The 22,248-nt window shown below is 32.2% G+C and overlaps 1 protein-coding gene and 1 long non-coding RNA gene across 2 annotated transcripts in view; both read left to right on the forward strand.

Moving 5' to 3' along the window:
* The first annotated feature begins 681 nt into the window (after positions 1 to 681).
* The window catches only part of LOC123562432 (atrial natriuretic peptide-converting enzyme-like), a 172,040-nt gene continuing 150,473 nt past the window's right edge, over positions 682 to 22,248 (forward strand). The window contains exon 1 of the mRNA XM_053537443.1: positions 682 to 938. Within this exon, the coding sequence (XP_053393418.1) occupies positions 915 to 938 (24 nt within the window). The 5' untranslated portion in view covers positions 682 to 914. The remainder of the gene's footprint in view (positions 939 to 22,248) is intronic.
* On the forward strand, positions 16,800 to 18,840 carry LOC128555328 (uncharacterized). The gene is made up of 2 exons (XR_008369990.1): positions 16,800 to 16,928; positions 17,751 to 18,840. It is a non-coding gene; the product is annotated as an uncharacterized LOC128555328 (long non-coding RNA).

The raw sequence follows: 22,248 nt of genomic DNA on the forward strand, positions 1-22,248 counted from the left end.
CAACTACTAAGAAACGGAGGCTATCTGTCGACATCCATTTTTTTACCGAAATGAGGTACTGAACATTATGCTCAGAACGAATGAAAGATCATCCATATTGTATATTGTAATTGTACAAAAGACGTTAAACGTATGTTATATAGCTAATCCTTACCTTGCTAAATTTCTATAATGAACTTATCCATCTTTCAGTTTGGCCTTGTCCAGTATCATTAACTATTAGAAGGGGTGCATACCAAAAGCATACTGACTGAATGGCGAACAGTATAGATCATGATCAGACTCCACGGATGTGCAGGCTGATCTTGATCTACACTGGTCGCAAAGGCAGACTCAATCGTGTCCAGCATGATAAGGGTTAAAAGACTGGATAAAAATAAAAACAGTATTATTTATCAAACATTGATAGGAACTGCGGGAAGTGTGTATATTTGCCTTCCATCATGTCAGATCTGTAATATATCCCCATTTAATGTTATAAAACAATCATATTTTTTTTTTTTCATTTTTATTCCGATTTATTGACATTGAAAAATTAAGTAAACAGGGTACGATAAAGAAATCAGCAGTCGCCATATTTCAGTCAGTATACAGTAAACTAAAAATATCTCCTGTCAGCAGAAACTGATAAAATACTGATATCAATATTTTGTAACAACAGGTAAAAATGTTTGTCGTGATTTGTAACATAAAGTGTAAATCTTTTCTGATATACATTCAATCATTAAACAGGGATGTTTAAAATGAAAGCCAATGTTCAGACTGGATATATTAAGTTTGTATGCAGAAATGGTTGAAATTGCACGTACATAATGAATGTCTTTGACCTCTGTTAGATGAATCATGTTTAAATATCAAAATGACGCTGAATATCAACATGTGACTCGTAATTTTAGCATCTGTAACCTATAACCATGATGCTCTGCAAACGTTTGCAGGTAGGTTTTGTTTTTAGCTTGTCTTGTTTCGTTTTCTGATTTTCTGTTCATTCTGTATGTTTATCTTTCCTAACTAGTAAATGCTTCATTCATAAGCGGAGGATGTTTTGCTAGGTATAACGCCGCACGGACGTAATTCAGGTCATATGGCGACTTTCCAGCTTTGATTGTAGAGGAAGACTCCATGTGCCACCCTATACATTATTTCAGCACGGGCGATCACCTACCTTCCATAACCTAGCTGGATGGCTTCGTCACATGAAAATTTCAACGCCACGAGTCTCGAACCCACATCAGTCAGGGGCAAGTGATTTGAAGTCAGAGACCTTATCTCGGCCACGGAGGATTAGTAAGGACACACTCCTATCAAGTTTAAGTGTGTGAAACGACAATAATTTCATCTGTATCACCGTTTTGTATATGACTGATGTACTAATTCAACATTGAGTCGTATATTTTTTTTTCAAGACATCATAGCTAGTTTAAACTAAATTATTAAAAGTGAAAAACGTCGTCGTTTCGACAAATGTAGGGAGTGTCCCTTTTACCACACAAAAAGGATATTTTCTTAGATTTAGTTATTTTTTGTTAACAACACATTCTGGATCATTGTGTCCGGGTAATGGTTCTGAACGAGTTCTTCTTCTGTCGGTACTAGAGCTGGTTTTAAAAGATGTTGCATAATTTTATTACCCACCATAATACAGTCAGATTCTTCATGTGAGGAAGCCATCAAGCATGCTTACGGAAGGTAGGGGGTTCTACCCAGGTGCCCGCTCGTGATGAAATAATGCACGTAGGGACACCTGGGGTCTTCATCCACCATCAAAGCTGGAAAGTCGCCATATGACCTATAATAGTGTCGGTGCGACGTTTAACCCACCCAAAAATAAATGAAATTTCAGTCAGACCGAGTCTTCTATTTGGTCGCATTCAACTGTTACAAAGGATATTTCATAGATTGTGTAAAAACTGAATAGGACTTCACTCAATGTCGTATATTAGGCAATGGTGGCTAAAACAAGTGTCCTATTAACCTAAAATGATACTTAACAAACACTCTGTACGGATAGTTTTAAATTTAAGAGTTCGTGTAAAATGTATATGTATTACAAGTATAATTTCACATTGCTTTCTATAAAAGTATCTATTTTGGTTATCAGTAGCTAATATATTTTGAACTGCATCTGAAAATTATAATTTATAACAGAAATCAGATTCTGAAATGTTCAAAAATGATGAAGTAAAAAGTAAAAGGTCATACTCAAATGAAACAAAAAGAGGCAAGCGACTGTTAAGTATACAATTTACTTTAATATGTATAAAACTTTGCATTACGTAATTTCTGCTTTTATGTAATGGCGTTAATATCGATTCAAAATATCTGTTCAAAGCATTCTATTGAATATTGATACAGAGACAAAAAAAGAAGGATAAGATAAGTTGTAGTGATTGAATATAATCATAGAATAAGCAATTAGTGATGCATGCTGCAAACAGTTTGTACACGTTTTGTTTGTTGTTACAACCACCTTTGGCGTAGACTCGTTTTGAAATCTTATAGTAGGTTAATGGCAAGTGATTTTGCCTTTGCCACCAATGCAGCCAAGATCAGCCTGCATCATGGTCTGCACTGTTCGCTATTCAGTCAGTGAATTTTCATTGAACACCCCTTCGAATAATAAATGGTACTGTCGAAATTGAATGATTGGCCATTCTTTTTTAGAAACTTAGCAGGCTAAGGGTTAATATATTAGCATATATAATGCAATTTGTTTGATTTGATAAGTAAGTGGATCATGAAAATATTTTGAGCAATTATTTACGGAATTATTGAAGATCTGAGGAACTTAATACACTTACATACTAAAGTTCATATACTTTAAGACACAATCGAGTTCAGTCCTTAGATTTATTGTGTATTTCGTGAACGACATAAAGCCACGCAATGCTTTATATACTCAGATGTTGAAATTATATGGTGACAATATTGGTATGAATATAAAGACCGTTTCGTGCAATGTGTCATGCATTTACTACTGAAATCTGCTGAATTTACAGGATGATTCTGCCATAAAGTGAATGTGCTTGAATTTCATTCTTGCAAATACATGTCTCTAGGTTGACAATGACATTACCAGTACAGTTATTGGTATACTTATATGATTTTATCTCTCAACAAAATGTACCAGGGACCATTTACTTTTCAAAAGCACTGATGGGCAATTTGTTTTAAAATGGTTATATTACACTCGCAGAAACATAGTTAAAACTCTTAATTTCTTTACGAGGACATTGTCTTCCACAAAATAAGAATATTTTTAAGGCCCGTTGCGTATTTCAGGGATAAGACCACACTTACAGACAGGTAACGGTGAATTCAAGTGGTCAATTCAGTTTTATCGCATTTGTGGCGTTTTATGACCAAGCTTGTCTTTAATGTGATTTGCATTTGGAACACCATATTGATCACTGTTTTATATGATACTGCCATTTATATAAAAAGACAGTTTTCTCACGTATCTACTTATATCACGTGTCTTGCATCCTTATGCTGTGTTATCTTTGCTCAAGTTAGATTTTTAATATAGTTATAACTTCATCGTATGAGCTGCATTCACAGACATTCGTACAACGAGAGGTTTTGTAGAAACTGTGGCAAAATACACTTCCATCAAAGTTCACTACACGCAATTCTACAAATTTCCTATATAAATTTAAGTGTTTAAATGTTTTCAAGAAGTAAAACTGTTCTTGTTTAATTTATCTTGAAATAATGTTTTTATTTTTACTGTTTCTTATCTTTGATCTGTTTGAACTGTAAATTTGTATCATATGAATTTTTGTAACCGGAAGAAGCATCGAAAAACCAAATGAATTTCATGAATGTTCTAGTTATTCTGATAATGTTGTTTGTGAACCTCGTTTCGGTACATTTTCTTATCCTTAAAAAAATCAACTCTAATATTACACTAGATAACATAGTTGGCAGATGGAACATAAACAATGACGTAGGGCTTTAATCGGTTTCAGATAAAATATTAAACTGCCTGATGACTGGAATTTACAATTATTTATTCAGCCCGTATCGCTTTTTGCAATCAATATTTAAAGAAAATTCCAAATATTTGGTCGAATTTTATGAAACTCGATCAACAGAGCATTTGCTCAAGTAGCCAGGTAGCAAATGAATATGTTTTATCTTAAATAAAAACAACGATAAAATATAAGATAAATATATAATAGAGACCAACAGCCTTAATGACAAAAAAGCAATGCATAATGATGGGACGTGTTTGTATAAACAGTTTATTTGAAAAGATTTCTTTTATGTTTGTTGTTGAAAAATAAATTAAACCACATTTACAATCACATTTTTGGCCCATTAGGTAAAACCTCTTCGTCTGCTTTTTCACGCTGTCGTCTGCAACGGAAGCATTAAGTGCCTTGTGAAATATTATTCATTGTAATCTTCAAAGGTTTGTATATCTTTATTATATTTAGAAATTATATTAGCCTTAACACTGATTATAGTGGGTAGGGGTGAACCCTGTACCGAAAAGATATTTATATTTAGAATTTATATAAACCTAATTGCTGATTATAGTGGATAGGGGTGACCACTACACCGAAATGTTATACTGCATTTTATACAATATTTCCTAACAAAAAACAATGTCGAAGAATTTGCAGATTACCATATATGGTTTCAGTATAATACATTTAATGCAATAATTGCATTCTCATAAGATTATTATTATTATTATTATTATTATAAACCACATTTATATAGCACTCTTTTCATATAAAAATACCTTCAAAAGTGCTTAACACAAAACATTTATATAATGTTCAATAAAAATGGTAATTGAACTATTATAAAAAGAATTTAAAATTACGGTAATAAGATACCTAGCATTTTAAATTAAAGGTAAGCAGATAAAACATGAAACAAAATACAATATCGTAAACATTAACTGACCTATCAAAAACACAGGTTAGAGCAAAATAGAACAGAAGATACCAATTACACATTAAGAATGAGGCAACATCGTTTAAATGAAACTATTTCTGAATATCTAATGTAATTAAATCATAAATGTACATACCGTTACTTGGACGGTTTCTTTACGAGTGTCTTCTATACGTTAAAGATAAATAAATTTAAAAATGAATTAACGTCATGCAACATTATATATAGCTCCGTTTGTTTATCAGTTTGACATTGATTGATAAGTCAATATGTCAAACATATGTTTATCTATAATCTTGAAAATTTGGCATACGTTCTTGAGAATAGTTTAGTAGGATGTAATGCTATATTATTTATTTCTGATACTTGGGTTTCTGTTCAAATCTATACACAAGTGATAAGGCATAATTTTAAGTGAAGGTAAAATAAAATCAGCGTAGATAGTTTGATAATAGAAATATTGTATAGTTTGATAATAGAAACATTGTTGTCTATAAATCTTTTGGAAGATAGAACAGCATGACATATAAATGGTCCTTTGATTATTGTGTGCTTTCAAAAGTTTCTTGAACTTTTCTGAAAAAGGTTGAAGGTTTGAAGGTAGTTCCGCACGTTTAATAAACCGGTATTTAAAAGCGTAAAGTCATTTATCCGGGTAACATAGGTCAAAACCTGGACTTGAAATAATTTAATGAATTATTGGCAATCGCGAGTAAATATATTAACAGATAAAATACGACATTAAAATATTTGATACATTTAACAATTCCAAATGGTGTGCGGATCTCTTGAATGATAAAACAGGAACACAGACCTGTATTTTTTTTTCACAATACTTTAGACCATGTATTCATTTATGACTGTTAAAGTTTCAATAAAATACACATTGTTTGAAAATTTCTGTTCGCAAAATTGCTGAGAAAGTAGTGATTTTCCCATACATAAACTCCCTTTACGAAAATTTATGCCAGGCCCAAAATTTTTCAATTCAGTCTAGCAAATATCTAGCACACTACTTGTTCTTAATAAGTCGCCGCAAGGTAATTCTAAAGGTTTGAAAAATCAGTTTTTAATCAAATTCTACTCTGTAGAAAATTGTTTGATCTGAACATACAAAACTACCTTTATATTTCTTTGAGAAGTTCATCATGATATTTTATGTACAAACAGAGTCAGATTTCTTTGCATATATCCACCAAATCTTTTAACATTATGTGTAAGATGAAGATTTGTTCAAAACAAATGTTGTCATTTGGAGATATTAAGACAGGGGTGCTTTCAGACGAACTGTCAAACTCTTGTACTTAATCATACAAACACCTACGTATACGCGAGATCGCCAGAAATGTAGTGACACATTGTATTCGTTTTGATACAGTGCTGTTGAGTTCTAACTATACTTACACATTTTGTGTCGTGTAATGTTTTTATTAGTCCCCTACTGGTTGAAAACCAGTTTCGGGGACTATAGGAATGAATTTTCCGTCATTCCGTCCGTCCGTCTGTCCGTCCGTCCGTAATTTCGTGTCCGGTCCATAACTCTGCCATCCATGAAGGGATTTTAATATTACTTGGCACAAATGTTCCCCATGATGAGACGACGTGTCATGCGCAAAACCCGGACCCCTAGCTCAAAGGTCAAGGTCACAATTGGAGGTCAAAGGTCAACAGGGCTTTTTTCCTGTCCGGTCCACAACTCTCCCATCCTTGAAGGGATTTTAGTATTACTTGGCACAAATGTTCCCCATGATGAGATGATGTGTCATGCGCAAAACCTGGACCGCTAGCTTAAAGGTCAAGGTCACAATTGGAGGTCAAAGGTCAACAAGGCTTTTTTCCTGTCCGGTCCATAACTTTCCCATCTAAGAAGGGATTTTAATATTACTTGGCACAAATGTACCTCATAATAAGACGATGTGTCATGCACAACTTTCAGACCCCTAGCTCAAAGGTCAAGGTCACACTTAGCAGTCAAATGTTAACATAGCACAGGGTCTGTTTCGTGTCCGGTCCATAACTCTGACATTCATTAAGGAATTTTAATATCACTTAGCACAAGTGTTCCCCATGATGAGACGACCTGTCATGCGCAAATCCCAGACCCCTAGCTCAAAGGTCAAGGTCATAATTGGGGGTCAAAGGTCAACAGAGTTTTTTTCCTGTCTCGTCCATAATTCTGCCATCCATGAAGGGATTTTAATATTACTTGGCACAAATGTTCCCCATGATGAGACAACATGTCGTGCGCAAAGCCCGGACCCTTAGCTCAAAGGTCAAGGTCACAATTGGAGGTCAAAGGTCAATAAGGTTTTTGCCCTGTCCGATCCAGAACTCTGTCATCCATCAAGGGATTACAATATTACTTGGCATAAATGTTTCCCATGATGAGACGACGTGTCATGTGCAACACCCAATACCCTAGCTCAAAGGTCAAGGTCACACTTTGAGAACAAATGTCAAGAGGATTTTTTTCCTGTCCGGTCTATAACTTTGTCATGCAAAGCAGGATTTAGATATCAGTTGGCACAAATATTCCCCTGGATGAGAGAACATGTCATGCGCAAGAACAAGGTCCCTAGGTCTAAGGTCAAGGTCATATTTAGAGGTCAAAGGTCAAATTCAAGAATGACTTTGTACGGGACATTTCTTCTTCATGCATGGAGGGATTTTGATGTAACTTGGACCAAATGTTCACCACCATGAGGCACCCTTGTTTTTAGAATTACGTCCCTTTGTTTTTACTATAAATAGATTTTATTGTAACTTTTTTATTACTGGCGGTAGAGAAAAATCGAGACCACTTTTCTGTGGTACAGCATGCATGTTACATCCAAGTTTTAGGTGTATTTTGACCTATCTCTACCTGGTAAAGAGTTTCTTGTGGACTTGTATTATATAGATTTTTTTTTTTTTTTTTTTTTTTTTTTAAAGATTAATTTCCCTTTGTTGTTACTATAAATAACTTACATGATAACATTTTCATAATCAGCCAAAAAAATTCAATATGAAAACAACTGTAGGTTTTTATATATATAAATTTTAATCCAAGTGTTTTGTTATAACATATTGTATATATAGTACAATATTGTTTATACATCATCGACAGATATCAGTTCATTATGTTATACTGCAGTAGAGAAAATTAGGTGCCTTCCAGTAGGGGACTTTGTATTGCATGGCAATACTTCATTCACTTGTTTTGTTCAATTATTTGTGTAGCGCTTACTTCAATAGAACGGCACTGTCTCTAATTTTGTATGTTGTGGTATATGCCGAATTACTTTAATCCAATGGGAAACTTGTAGATCATTAAGAATATAAAGTTTTAAGTGTACTTCTTTACAAATCATATGACAAGTAGTTTTTAAATAATACCCTATGTAAATGGAAAGTTCTTAATATGTCCCTGTGTTTGAGTACAGTCTTTTAGAGCTTTTATGTACTCAGAAAATTTTACTGGGATGTAATGTTCTGATTTTCATATTTCACGCTAATATTCCTTTCCTTCATGTTTTAGAGACAGCACGCAATTTATGTAAGTGTTTGGATTCAGTGTTGTTATAATTTCTGGTCCTTTGGGATCATGGAGTCCATTCAATATATGTGTAATAGAGTTCCGCTTAAGCCGGTGATAGGGGCGTTGGAGATGTTGCACATTTCATTTCCTTTGACAGACTCAATCAAACCGAGTCTGCTATTATTCTTCTTGGTGCATTCTTTTACTTCCAAAGGATCTTTGAACAGATTTCATTGTTATAATCTTCACCGTTCCAGTTTGTGATAAAATTTCATCAGGTATAAACATTCAGATGCATTTTCTTTCTTTATGCAATCGGTCATTGAGTTCGAAATTTATTTGAAAGATTCGTGCATTTACCTGTATAAAACGATAAAAAGGAACAATGTGATACTTTTTGTTATACGAAGGTCTGATTGATTTTTTCCCTTTTTTGTCTTTCATCGGCCATGTTTTAAACTTTCTTGAAAACGTCTGACTGGTCTGTCTAGTGGCTATATGAGCAATCGCTAGGCTAGCCAAATGTTGCACTTTATTAAGACGTGGAAACGGTGTTTGTAAGAAAGGTAAAAATAATTAAGGATTGATAAAAAACACCACGAAAGTTTAAGTTAATGTAGGATGTAGGAGCGAATTTTTTCTAACGTAAAGAATTTTTTCATACTCTGTGAGCTTGAAGAACAGTAGTTTCCAAGACAAACAAGAGAAGAAAAAACATAGGTCACCGAACTCGTTTTCATTTTATAGGGCATTTTCTTCACCCACTGCTTAAGCATTTCTGAAATTTTGTAAAATTAGAAAAATGGTGATACGTTATGAAACATATAATATCCCACTTAATGTTATAGGGATTTCAGGTGTTACAGGTTAATATGAATAATAGGTGATGCCAGTATTATATAAGCATAAATATCACTAACAATTCTCTTTCATTTTCACATATTGACATAATTACCCCACCCACTTTATTGTCAATGGAAAAAACGTATTTAGATCTACAAAAATATTTCTGACGTTTAGATTTTCAAAATATTTTGCAGCTTTAATGACCCAGAAAAATGCTTCAAAATGGAAAGAAAAACAGTTGGGGACACCGTGCATCTAAGAGATTTATTAAGAAAAAACTGTTAAAAATTGGTGAATTTTGATATTTTTGTTCTTTTTGTTTTAATATATGTTTTCTAGATAATATAATGTGCTATCTTGAAAACTTTTATTTCAATTATAGCTCATTATTATATGTATCATTCAGTAAAATTTCAAAACCATACCAAATCTACTTTAATAGATATTTGACATTACCTACCCCTACCCCATTGTAAATCTTACGTCAATTTTAGGCAAATACCAGCCAAAAATAAGGGTGAAATTTTTTTTTTCACAAAAAGTAGAATTTATTTGCTTAAATGGTACATTATTAGCCATATTTTAATTATCTATCATTAATTTTTGGCAAAGCTTTTGTTAGAAAGCACTATTCGGGGAAACATTTTTCAAAATGGCGGATATCCTGAAAAAAAAAAAACGCTCGTATATCCTTAAATCACTTGACTTGAGTTTTTTCGTTAATATATCAATATGATAAAGCAAAATATATCATATTAAACTACTATTTTACAATAAAACTTTTGCATTATTCGTTTCATTATATTGACATTGCAAAGATAAATAAACGGCCCAACCAATTAGCGACCGCCATATCGTTTTATGACATTTATTTTTATCAGCTTTTGATCGTAAAATCCTGTTGACTTATGTCAGTAATTGTGATAAAATGATAAAAAAGATAAAAATAAGGGAAATTGTGATATTAATAAAATGTGAAGATCAACAAAGTCGACCCGAATTCATCACTTTAGCAACATATATCGATTTAACGTGATATAGAATGAGGAAAAAATAAACGGGAAAAGTACGTGTAAAATAAATACATTTGTGTGCAATTTTTTGTCAAATGGTATAGACAAAAAGTTAGTAATGTTACAGTAGATATATGTGAAAAATGATTATAAATGCACATATAGGTGATAATTTACATAACGCATTGGATTTATTAATGTCGACTGAAGTCATATGATTTGTTACGTTAACGTCTCTAATTGGTCCAGAAGGTGCTCGGCAAACTTTTGCAAGTAAGTTAATACTCGACTTTGTCAGTTTTGTTTTCTTTCATATTGAATATTTATTCGTTTCTATTGACCACATTAAATATGTTTTTTTCGAGACGACATCCAGTCAGTTAACAGATTTGGGTAAACAAAACATCAGAATAAAAATAGCCTCATACAGTGACAATAACAATATTATTGCTTTAGCTCAAATTTGTTATATAAAGGAAAATGTATATTTTATTTATATATGAATGATGACCTTTTTCTTACCCATTTGTGTAAGTTAAATAAGATCTGTCTTTTATCAACGAAAGCGACACTTAACAAAAATCTTTATAGTTCAATTTCGATACTGTTTTCATTAAAAGGTTATTATGAAATATGAATATGATTTGATCTTAAATATAATGTCAATAAACCATACCTGTTATATTCAAACAGCGTATTCTATGTAGCAGAATAAACAAAATAAATTGGCAGTATAAGAAGCTAAGTGATTTTGAATTACATATATAAATTATGGGATAAATGTGACATACTCGATAAAGAGGTCAAATTGTTTAGGAAATTATAAGTAGCTTTATCGTATTCAACTTAAACAAGTCTTAAGTAAGTAAGGAAGATGTGATGCCGCTATTAAATTCGTTAATAATGATACAAGTCTGAAAGGTACCAATGTAGTGATTTCTTGCTGAAAACGTGTTTCAGTTAGAATGTCGCAATTGGATCAGTTCAGATACCATCAGATAGACACGGCTTAAAAAGTAAAATGTTGACATAATTTTGGATCGGAAGATTGCGAAGTAACACGAAACCGATATATGTTCACAATATTCTCCGAAACAATAGCGTTAATCTCGTATTTTCATTTGCAAGTAAACAGAACTTTTTTAAAGGTCGGGAGATGAAACAACGTTTCCTTTGATTCTTGTATGGACATAAACATGTATTATGATTGATATTTTTGACATTTCGTTCAAAAAGATGAAATCAGTAATGAATAGAACAGAACAGAACATACGTTTTATTTAGACTTGTACATAGTACATCGTCATATACATATATATAATATACAATAAAACATGTTATCACGTGTAAAAGTGAATGATACATTCGATTTTATAAAAAATTATCTACACTTTGATAGTACTGAAACATATAAACAAGTTAACCTTATACATGAATTAAGAGTACCAAGTGAAGTCATTTGCACTAAGGATGTATCAAACATGAATAACAATATTGGTCAAAAGGCATTATTGACAAATGAATTGAATAAAATGAAAAATCCGCGAAGAGATGGTCACACTTAGACCATCTAGTAATGAATAGATATATTTCTTCTTTTTGAAGAATTTAAAATAACTATAAAATGACACAAATAATTAATATAATACATGTTTGTATTCGAAACTCTCTGATCGTATGACGTATTTTAGCATTTTCTCTGAATTATATAGTTTCTACGGTCGCTGAATTTGAATCATCTGTCCCTCACCGCTGTAGGTTCAAACCATCGTTTGGGATTAGATAAACCATCCAGCTACCTAGTTCTAACCAAATGACCGAAGAAGATCTGTAACCTTTCTCACCATCTTTATTTAGTAACCCAACAACAAGCATTTGTCCATAATCCATAGACCCATCATGCTTGTCCGGAAATCAAATCCGTGCAAAGATCCGTTTGAAGCATAGAATGCAACCATGCAACATATAAAAGCAGACTTGGATGTCTGGTGTTATCATTTATTGCTAAACACTAGAATATTATTTAAGCAAAAGCCTTTTCACTTTGTGTACATTATCTTAAACGGAGTAAGTGAGGCAATAACCTTAATCAACCGAGCGATGGTATCCCCAGCTCCTGTTTGAAACTCTCATTCAAAGTCATAGGAATTTCTCGTTATCTTATGCATACACTGTTCTACATTTCACATATTGCTATATTTGAAACGTTCTGAGCGTGTGAGTCTCATAAACTTGTATAAAATTTCTCTATGTTCAAATATTATGTAGAGGGAGATTGTTGGTTTAAGATGACACAGAGTACACAAGATGCTAATGACAGATCACAAGTGAACCATAATTCGATATTACATTATAACAATCACATTATACAATATAAATTTTTTGCAGTCGTTTTAACCAAATTGTACCCATTTTGTAGCTCGGTACATATGAAAAATATATATACTTTTTAATTTATTAGAACATTTCAAATACATTTTCACCGTGAAATTACCAGAGATATTTTATTGTTGTATTTCTATAATTTACTGATGATGTATGTAATGAATTATCATATAAACGTCGCAACTACAGTTGGTCTTTAAGGTTCTGGAGAAGAGCTGACAAATCATGCAGCGAACATATTACATAGTATTGCACGTTCCTATATATCTAAAACAAATCTGCCTGACTTACTCAATGCTGCTTCAAAAAGAGATTTTTCTTGCTTTTGAAAGATGATCACGAGTTACGAAAGTTGTATTCATGTACTTCTGAAGAACAATGCGAGGTTGTCTTGGTATATTTAACAAAAGCAATTTCATCCGTGGAGGGTGGAAAATGCCTCTTTCATAATCGAAGATGAAAACTTCTATTTATTGTAAACTTGACGTTTTACTAAAGTTTGTTCGTCATTGTTTGGTTAACTTATGAAATAAAACATTAATGTATCCATCTGTGATTAAATGCTGAACTTTGAAGTAAAATTTCCAAACAATGCCATGAATATATTCTCAAAATTTGTTTCTATTTTTAACATTTTGGACTGCAAATACAAGTTATGGGAAAATATCAGACATGTTTAATAACAGATCAGATGTTTAGAGAATTGATAGAAACATATTTTAATAATCAAACAAAACAGAGTATGGAGAACGCGCCTGATAATTACACCAATAACTAGAACGCGCCAATTCAGCGTTTTCTTGATATAATAGGTTTTCTATACACTGTCGCTATTGAATCAATTTAATAAGTACTCCACAGATACATTTGGCAGATGAAAACAATGACAAAAACATGGGTCGAACGTAATACTTCACAATATTCTCCGAGAATATCCACTATCACTTATATATGAAAACAATATATGAAAACAAGACAAGACTGTGATACTTGTTATGACAGTAAACTTGTTATTTTATGCATATTGATGATATAACCACAAAACAGACGTGTTTAAGAAGCAGAAAACAATATCAAATAAACATTTTATTTTCATTTTGAGGAATTAAATACTTCCGACTGAGGCAAATTAACAATCAGAAATAACTGTGCGCCATATCTTTGATCATAACTACAGTATTTCTGCTTCCTTTTGTCCTCAGATGTATTTGCATTTTTGAAATCTCCTGGGGTGACCATGAAAACGTCTATCGAAATATCAGTTTCTTTCAAATGAAGAGAGTAACCTAATACTATAAATATAACAATATCAAAATATTTCTACTTTCTGAAATTTTACTTCTGTAGTACACAAATTCATTCTGAATTTTATAATAATCCTTTTAAAGAATGCAGGAGTAAGTTGTTACTTTGATCAATTTTAAAAATGTATTTAACAAAAGCAAAATGATAATGGTTAACCTCGACCCTAACATCCATTTATCGTTTCCGGCTTTAGTACTATACCCAACACCGAGAAAACGATAAATGAAATACTTTTTTAAAAATGTTGTTGTTAAACATTTCAAAATATTAATTTCGTAAGCCAGTTTACTTATCTTGTAGATCTTTTAGTCCGACCAAATTGTTACAGATCAGTCAATATTTGTATGTGTATACCGTGTAACTTCAGTTGAAACTCGGAATCTTGAATGTAAAGGGATGGAGCGTCTTACTTTGAGGTAACCGACATGTTACTTAAAATGATATTTTGTGCACGTGTTTTCTGGACAGTACTTGAAAATGTATTCGAGATAGCCGAAATTTTGAGATAAGCGAGCTCGATATGCCGAGATTTAACTTGTTTAAAAAAAATTATACTAAACAATTCTACCAGCTTCCTTCTGTCAAAACCTTTGGGTTAATTTTGAAGTATGTTCCTTTTATTTTTCGCCTTTAAGTAAATTAAATCCTTTTCGTGCTATTGTCAAGTAAATGTCGGGTGTCATGTCGTTATTACATTAAGTAGTGGATCTGTGAGTATTATTGTAAAATCCTTAACTCGTGTCAGGTAATATTTCATAGAGTAAAATACTCAGATTACCACGTTTTGTGTTTACTGTTTGATCCATCTGTTACGTTATAAGAATTTATGGACGCCAAACTTATTGTAAATTTGTAAAAGTTCTAAAATGATTATTTTTTAAATTACTATTTAAAAAAGGGCAAAATATATTCTTGATAAAATTTATACATTTTATCAATTAAAAAAATATAAAAAAGCTGCAATTTGCAACAAAAGGACAAAGTTCATTCTTGACCATAAACGTTACATATCTTATAAATTAAAATATATCTGATGCATCTGTTAAGGATTATTGCTGAAGTCACATGACAGATTTATGCTTGATGATTAGGTACCATTTTCGTAATGAAATAATAGCATGACAGAATTTGTCATGGAAACTTAGGTCATACACCACCACTACAATTTGGGGTCTCATCTTTAGCTGATTTGCAGTTTGTGTATTTGACTGAAAATGTTTTTCTTGCATCAAACATAACCCTCACTTTCTTTTTTCAGCACATATAATAATCCTCAAGAAAGTGTAAGTTATCGACATTTAAAATGGGTCCTGGTATGTGCTGCAGCCATTTGAAATTTGTCTGCACGTTTTACGTAGTTTGAAAATACTGATATCATTAGGACATTAGACTCATGAAGTTTCAGAACCTGTAAATTATGTCGAACATGCTATTTGTGTCTGATTGCTTTCTTTAGATCAATGGGCAAATGGGTAATAAAGTATCAGTCTGTTCACGAATCGATTCAGTAATGCCCTAATCAATTCTATTTTGCTACTGTCGCAGATAACGTAGACAAAGTTTCTAGGACAAATGTGTAGTAGTTGTATAGACATACGCGTAAGCTTACATTGCGCTTTAATTGTTGTTCAAACTTCTGCTTTTTCCAGTAAGTAAATTGATTAAACCTTCTTACGATTCATATTTGAAAAATTAGTATTAATTAAGAAATAATAAGTTCCCAAACGTGGTTTATCGTAGAATAACCCGAGTTTTGAGTTCTTATGCGTAAAAATATATCACGAAGGTCGTAGAGCCTGAGTGATATATTGTTTCGCATAAGAACGAAAAACTCGGGTTATTCTACGATAAATCACACTTGGGAGCTTATTAATTCGATTCTAACACGACATACTAGTATCAACAGTGTTAGAAAAATTGGTAACTACTTTTTACGACCGTGCTACGCACCTGGATCGGATGACATCATTGCACGCGAGTGGTTTATTGCAGAATAACCCGAGATAGATTTTGCTCTACATGTATGTAGGTTATTTGCTGGTCATGTTAGAATGATTTATAACTGCTCACATATTTAAGCATCAGTTAATTTTCTACACTGCGAGCTATATATTTCTTACATTATATAGTTAAACGATATATTAACTACTTACTATTTAGTTGAGTATTATACTACTTACGATTTATATTTGAAAGATATATACTTTATATCAATGTCCTACTTACAATTCATCGTTGAACAATAAAGTACTTTGGATTTATCACTGAAATGATAACACGATTTATTGTTGAACAGCACAAATATACCAGTATACCACTTAAAATTTATAGTTTAAAAAATTCTACTTACAGGTATGTAATTATCATAACTTATGATTTAAAGTTGAACAATATTTTACTTACGACTTTATTGTATTTATTAATTTTGTACATCTAGACTCTAGTTTCCATATTTCAATAATTATTACTTATTCCTGCACACGGTAATAATTGGGCATAACTAATTTAAAACAGTAATTCTTGTACACGGTAATAGTGGAATATAACTTTTATAAACCATTAATAGCATATTGACATATATTTCGTTATAGTATTTGGTCCAACATGGTCCGGATCGTCGTTTCTTAAATACAGTCCTATTTTTTCAATCAAATAAAACTTCATTTTATTTTTGTGCTTATTGTGTGAATCTGTTGCTAAAATTAAAAGGTTATACCTGTTTATAAAACATCACAGGAAACACTCAATGAAGCGAATGCCATATTTCACAGAGGAAATCCTGGCTTCTAAGTAAAGTACTTAAAATGTAGATTAATAGATTAAAAAAAGACCTTTGTCAGAGAATCAAAAGAATGTTTGATTTATAGTGTCACGGTGAGGATGCGTACACCGGATATTGCCATTTAGTGATAAGGTATTTTTCGAAAACGTGTTTATTTTTCGTCAACAAGGTAAGTAAAACACCTATTTACTTTTATATTATACTGTTATGGAAGAAAAGAGCATTACTTTTAATAACTAGATTCTGTGTATATGCTCTCACAAGCGTAAAATGAGCCAATCTTATGAGGGAACGCTAAAATTTGTGATAAAATAGCAACTTTGTCATCTGATAAATGCAGGTCGGGGACACATTTCTCCCGATATCGTCACTTATTGTCTTGTGATAAAAATTCTGAATCGTGTGATTTATTTAGTTACATACAAAGAAAACATGTGCAAAATTTCAGCTTTGTAAATGTTCAAATGACAGAGAAATCGATGATAAATGAGCGTCGTTGGTGTATGTGTATTGCAAATATATATACTGCGTATTGACCTGTATCACATTTTACTGTACTGTGTATTGTTTACATTATCGCTGATTTTTTAGAATGAATCTTACAAAATGCACATTATCATTTCCTTTTCAAAGTACAAAACAGTAATTTCTTTAGCCCTGAAGATACGTGATGTTTTACATTGATATTTATAGCGTTTACTCTGTTGTAATTCCTGTAATAAGCTCTAAACGTAACTCACAGTCTACACCATACTGTAGTGCAACAGTGGGCAATATTTTTTGTTATGCTTACCAGTTGTAAATGTATAGATATATTCTATTCTTCCAATGAGCATTGTTTAAGTTGATATTAAATGAATTATCTCAAAAACAGTTAAAGGTATCTTTTAAAATTTTGCATTGGTATGCCATTTAGCTTTACTCTCAATATCTCGAAGAAAGCCCGGTCCTACTAATAAATACTATATTCTGATTTTTTTTTACGTTGCAGATTCAACTTGTGTATGTGTGTTTATGACTGGCTCGACGAACGAATTTAAGGACATTGTATGTCATTTTGTTGAACACCACCCAAATGACGAGAATATATTCGTATGCTAACGACCAAAACCGCAAAAAAGTAAATTACAAGATAGCACCAGACATATGCAGAGAAAAAAAAAGCAGAAAAAATACTGTTGATTCAGAAAATATTAACATACATGTTTTAAAAAGGAACCCGATTACAAAAGGGACCAATTTGCAACAGAAAGAAACCTTTGATTTGGGCAAATAGTGAGGAGCCTGTTCACTGACTGTAGTGGAAATGTATGCTACCTACCACGCCATCTAGCTCAATATTTACACAATGCTACCAGTACAAAAATATAATCTAGAGACACATTCACGGCGGTATACATGGACATTTCAATGTTACACAGAGTGCAATTTCCATGGACAGACAAGGTTTTCGGACAGTATTGTTAAACAGTCTATGAAAGAATGAGACAAAAAAGATGAATGAATAAATAACCTTTAATCAGTTTGTTTGCCAAGAAACGTTTTCTTAAACTGATTTTATAGTTTCCTATATTTTTTGACGTCGCAAAATGTTTTCATCGACAACTTGGTTAATTTGAGGTATAGTGAAGACTGCAAGTTGCTTGAAGAGCAGACTTATAACTCTTCCAATGAAATTACAATTATACAACTGCTTGCATAACAGAGACCGCATTTCTGCCGCTAAATTAAGAGGAAAGAGAAAAGCAAACAGACAAATACTTATTGACATTAAAAGAAGTAGCTAGTAACTGCATAAATGTGATGAGTGTACATTACTTCCACATAAGACTGGGCATTGATACTGAAATAGGTTCTGTTGTGACATATTTATTTTACCAAACATTATTTGACAAGCAATATTGTAAAAGCCATGGTTTACTTTGATAAAGAACAAATAGTCATGTACATTGAAATATTTATTAAACAAACTTGAAACCTAGACACACTTTCTTTCTAATCCTTTCCACCAACTGTACTTGTAATGCTAGTATATAAATATAGTTATGTATATTGTTGGGAATAAATATGTTTAAACCAAAGATCATAAACATTTTACATTCAACAGTTTGAATACATGAAAAAAAATCGGAATGATCTTCAGGTCAGTTCCCGATCGTTTGTTATAGTTCGAAGTTGACCTTGACAACAAATATACTTTTTTTATTAACAGGGAAACTGATCACATAACAATAATAACGAACTGTTTGCATAGAAATGACATATATCTTGCAAATGAAGTGTGCAAGAATAACACATGGCACTGTTTCCTCCTAATTCTAAAACAAATTGCTCAGTGCATATGGCACCCATTTTGTTTCGTATGAAGCAAGTGGTGAGCTAATTACCTTTCAGAACAATGCATTTAAAGCAATAAAAATAGCTCTGACTACATTATTTTAAGAAAATTTCAAGTGAAACTAGTTCGAGTGTTCTACGTCAAATGAGTCTAATGTTATTGAGAAGAAACCACTTTAAAAGTTCAAAGCCCCTACGACCTTGACCTTTGAACTATTGACACCATAATCGATAAAGGTCGTCTATTGACCAAGGCTTATGTCTCTTTGTAGTATGAAGGCAAAAGGATAACATATTTTCATGTTTGCTCTTCTTATAAGGAGAGACCTTTTCCACTCTTATCGTCATCATATCCTGTGTTACATTATTATAAAACTTCACGGCTGAACTTGTGGCTGGGCCTTTTATCGGCAATGGCTAGTCTTTAGACAGTCTCGGAGTGACTATTGGCATCCCGCTGTAATTGTAAGTTGTAATATCAGTGTTCAAACTGGTGCTTGTTATTTTCGCTGTGAAGTCTAATGCCATCTGCAAACAGAAAAAGAAATTCCATCATTTGGGTCAATGTAATTACATGCTTTGTCTATCTCATGACCATAAATGCTGAAAATATGCACGTTTTTCAATATCAATACTCAGTACACCAAACTGCAATACACAGTACAAATATTACTTTGAAACTCAATACACAGTACACCATCGACGAATTATACATTTCTCATTCAACCGAATTTCCTTCTGTGAATATAAATCGACACATTTCCCACAGAAAGTATATGGGCAGTGTTTAGAGCATTTATCAAATGATAATTGTATTTCACAAATTTACTTTCTCTTATGATGATTCAATAACTTTAAAAAATACGTATCAGTTATAATAGATTTTCTCGTAGATACTACAATGAAATGGGGTTTATTTCTGTTGACGAAATATCACGTTTCGGGAACACACTTAATGCAAATCCGGTGTACGCATCCTCACCGTGAGTGTATTTGAATTTCAATCACACTTAACATGTTCAATAACGAAGTCGTATACTTTGGAGAGTTAAACGGAAACTTCCTACTAAAACATAAAATAACAGAGAATAAGAAAAGCGCGACTTTGACATTTACTAGAATAATTATGCCATTAACTAAATGGCTTTACGATATTGGAAGACGTCAAGTAAATATGCTTCAAGATGAACGATTTTTCGTTAAAATGGTCTTTATTTGGATCAATTCGTTCAGTTTCACAGAGAAACTTCTTACAGATGAACACATTGATATAAAAATTGGTCAGAAGGTTTACGACATTAAACAGGTCGATTTATAGGTCGACCTACAGTAAATTGGTAAATTGTCCAACACGAGTTAGGAGGCGTGGTTATAAAAAAATAAATAGAAGAATACATACCGTTTTTCATACTTTTTATCAAACAAATAATTTTTTAAACGGATGATTTCTTAGACATTACACATGTATAAAAAATAAACAATATGTAGGCATTATTCTTCATTGCACAATTTCAAGTTGTTAGAACTAAATGTATTCGAAAGTTTCGACAGTGTATGGTAGCAAAATTTTAATGTACATCTATTATGTTTAAAAACATTATTTGGTCAGTCACGACATTGTTAGTTGTTTCAATTTTCTCATTTTCACTTCAATTTACAATATAGACAGTGGATGCGATTCTGATCTGTTCCAAAACGGTTAAAGTAAAACTGTGAAGCGAAAACACAACCGTTATTTTAAACATAAACACGTACATTAATAAAAAGTGAAAAACAGTTTTTAGTCAGATTTAAGATAGTATTAAGAACACACGCGACATATGCAAATGGCGGTGGGTGCTCGTATACTGTTAATACCACATAATAACATGTGAGCAAAATTATTTGGAGCTGAATATGGATAGAATTCAAGTAACTTGTCAGATGTTTGATTTATCTACATGTACTGTTTGTAATGTGCTGCAGTTTGCACATGTCTGCTGTATAGATAGTTATGTAAGCGTGCGCTATCTCCCTAACATACGTTAATAACGAGTTCTTTGTGATATTTTAATCGTCAGAACTTTGAAATCGATACTGTAGTTTTTATCATTCTGATTTCTCACAGATTCTATTGTCGCTTGGTTATTCTCTGTTTTAAGAACTTCTGAAGAAATATCTATTGAAATTAACCACTGACAGATTGCAATGTAGAGAGTATATTTAATAAGTGTTATTAATAATAGTAACGACCTGCTATACTCTGCGAATAGACACACAGACTGCCAAATTGTTTGGGGAAAGCACAAGCCATACTTAAGAACATTGTGAAATCCCTGTTTGACTAAAACGCAATGTAGTGTTTTGTTAGAGTAGATTTCAATGAAGATGCGACAGTGTTTTTCTAATTTCAGTATCAAATTATCTTAGACTTTACTGGGATATACAATTATTGACTAAGCACATTTGGTTAGTTAATGGAATTTTTTAAGATTATCAAAGATTCCGGATAAAATTATTGCTTTTGATAAACCTGCCATATAGAAAATGACTGAATTGTTTCAATTTCTTAATCTACTCATCTGTCTTTGAGTCTGATAACATATTAAATTGTTCAAGCGAAACCCAGTGTTTGCCTTTGTAGAAGATAAAAAATATATTGTACAAAATCCAGACAATTATAGCCGCTTTCATGCTTTATAAAATTCCACATTTTAGATCTAACCATGTATTTTACTGCCCATGCTGTAAGAAATTGGTGTAGAATAGAAATGACTTAGATGTTGTTTATGTCATTGTTAAATTACTATACATATTTCTAATATTGATTATAAAAAGATACGGTGTTCTGTGATGTAGATCTAGGGTCATGTCCTTTTGATATCCGCCTTCAAGCGTCTACTGTATTAACTATTGTTTTAGATGTATCTATGTCTTTGATACAAAACCAATCTGTCTTGTTTACATAATTGTAACAAGGGGGGAAACAAAGGAGGAAAAGGGCTTTTCAGAGTCGTCTAATTTTGTTTGATTCAAAAGGATGAGCTTTAATAATTCAGGAAACGTAAATGTATTATACTCAGTCTGTCTATTTAATTACATCTTGTCAATGAATTGAAGTACCATTTCAAGACATGACGGAATATTATCTGACTAGCATTCGTATTGTTTGG

Source organism: Mercenaria mercenaria, chromosome 2, assembly GCF_021730395.1.
Source record: "Mercenaria mercenaria strain notata chromosome 2, MADL_Memer_1, whole genome shotgun sequence".
NCBI classification, from domain to species: Eukaryota; Metazoa; Mollusca; class Bivalvia; order Venerida; family Veneridae; genus Mercenaria; species Mercenaria mercenaria.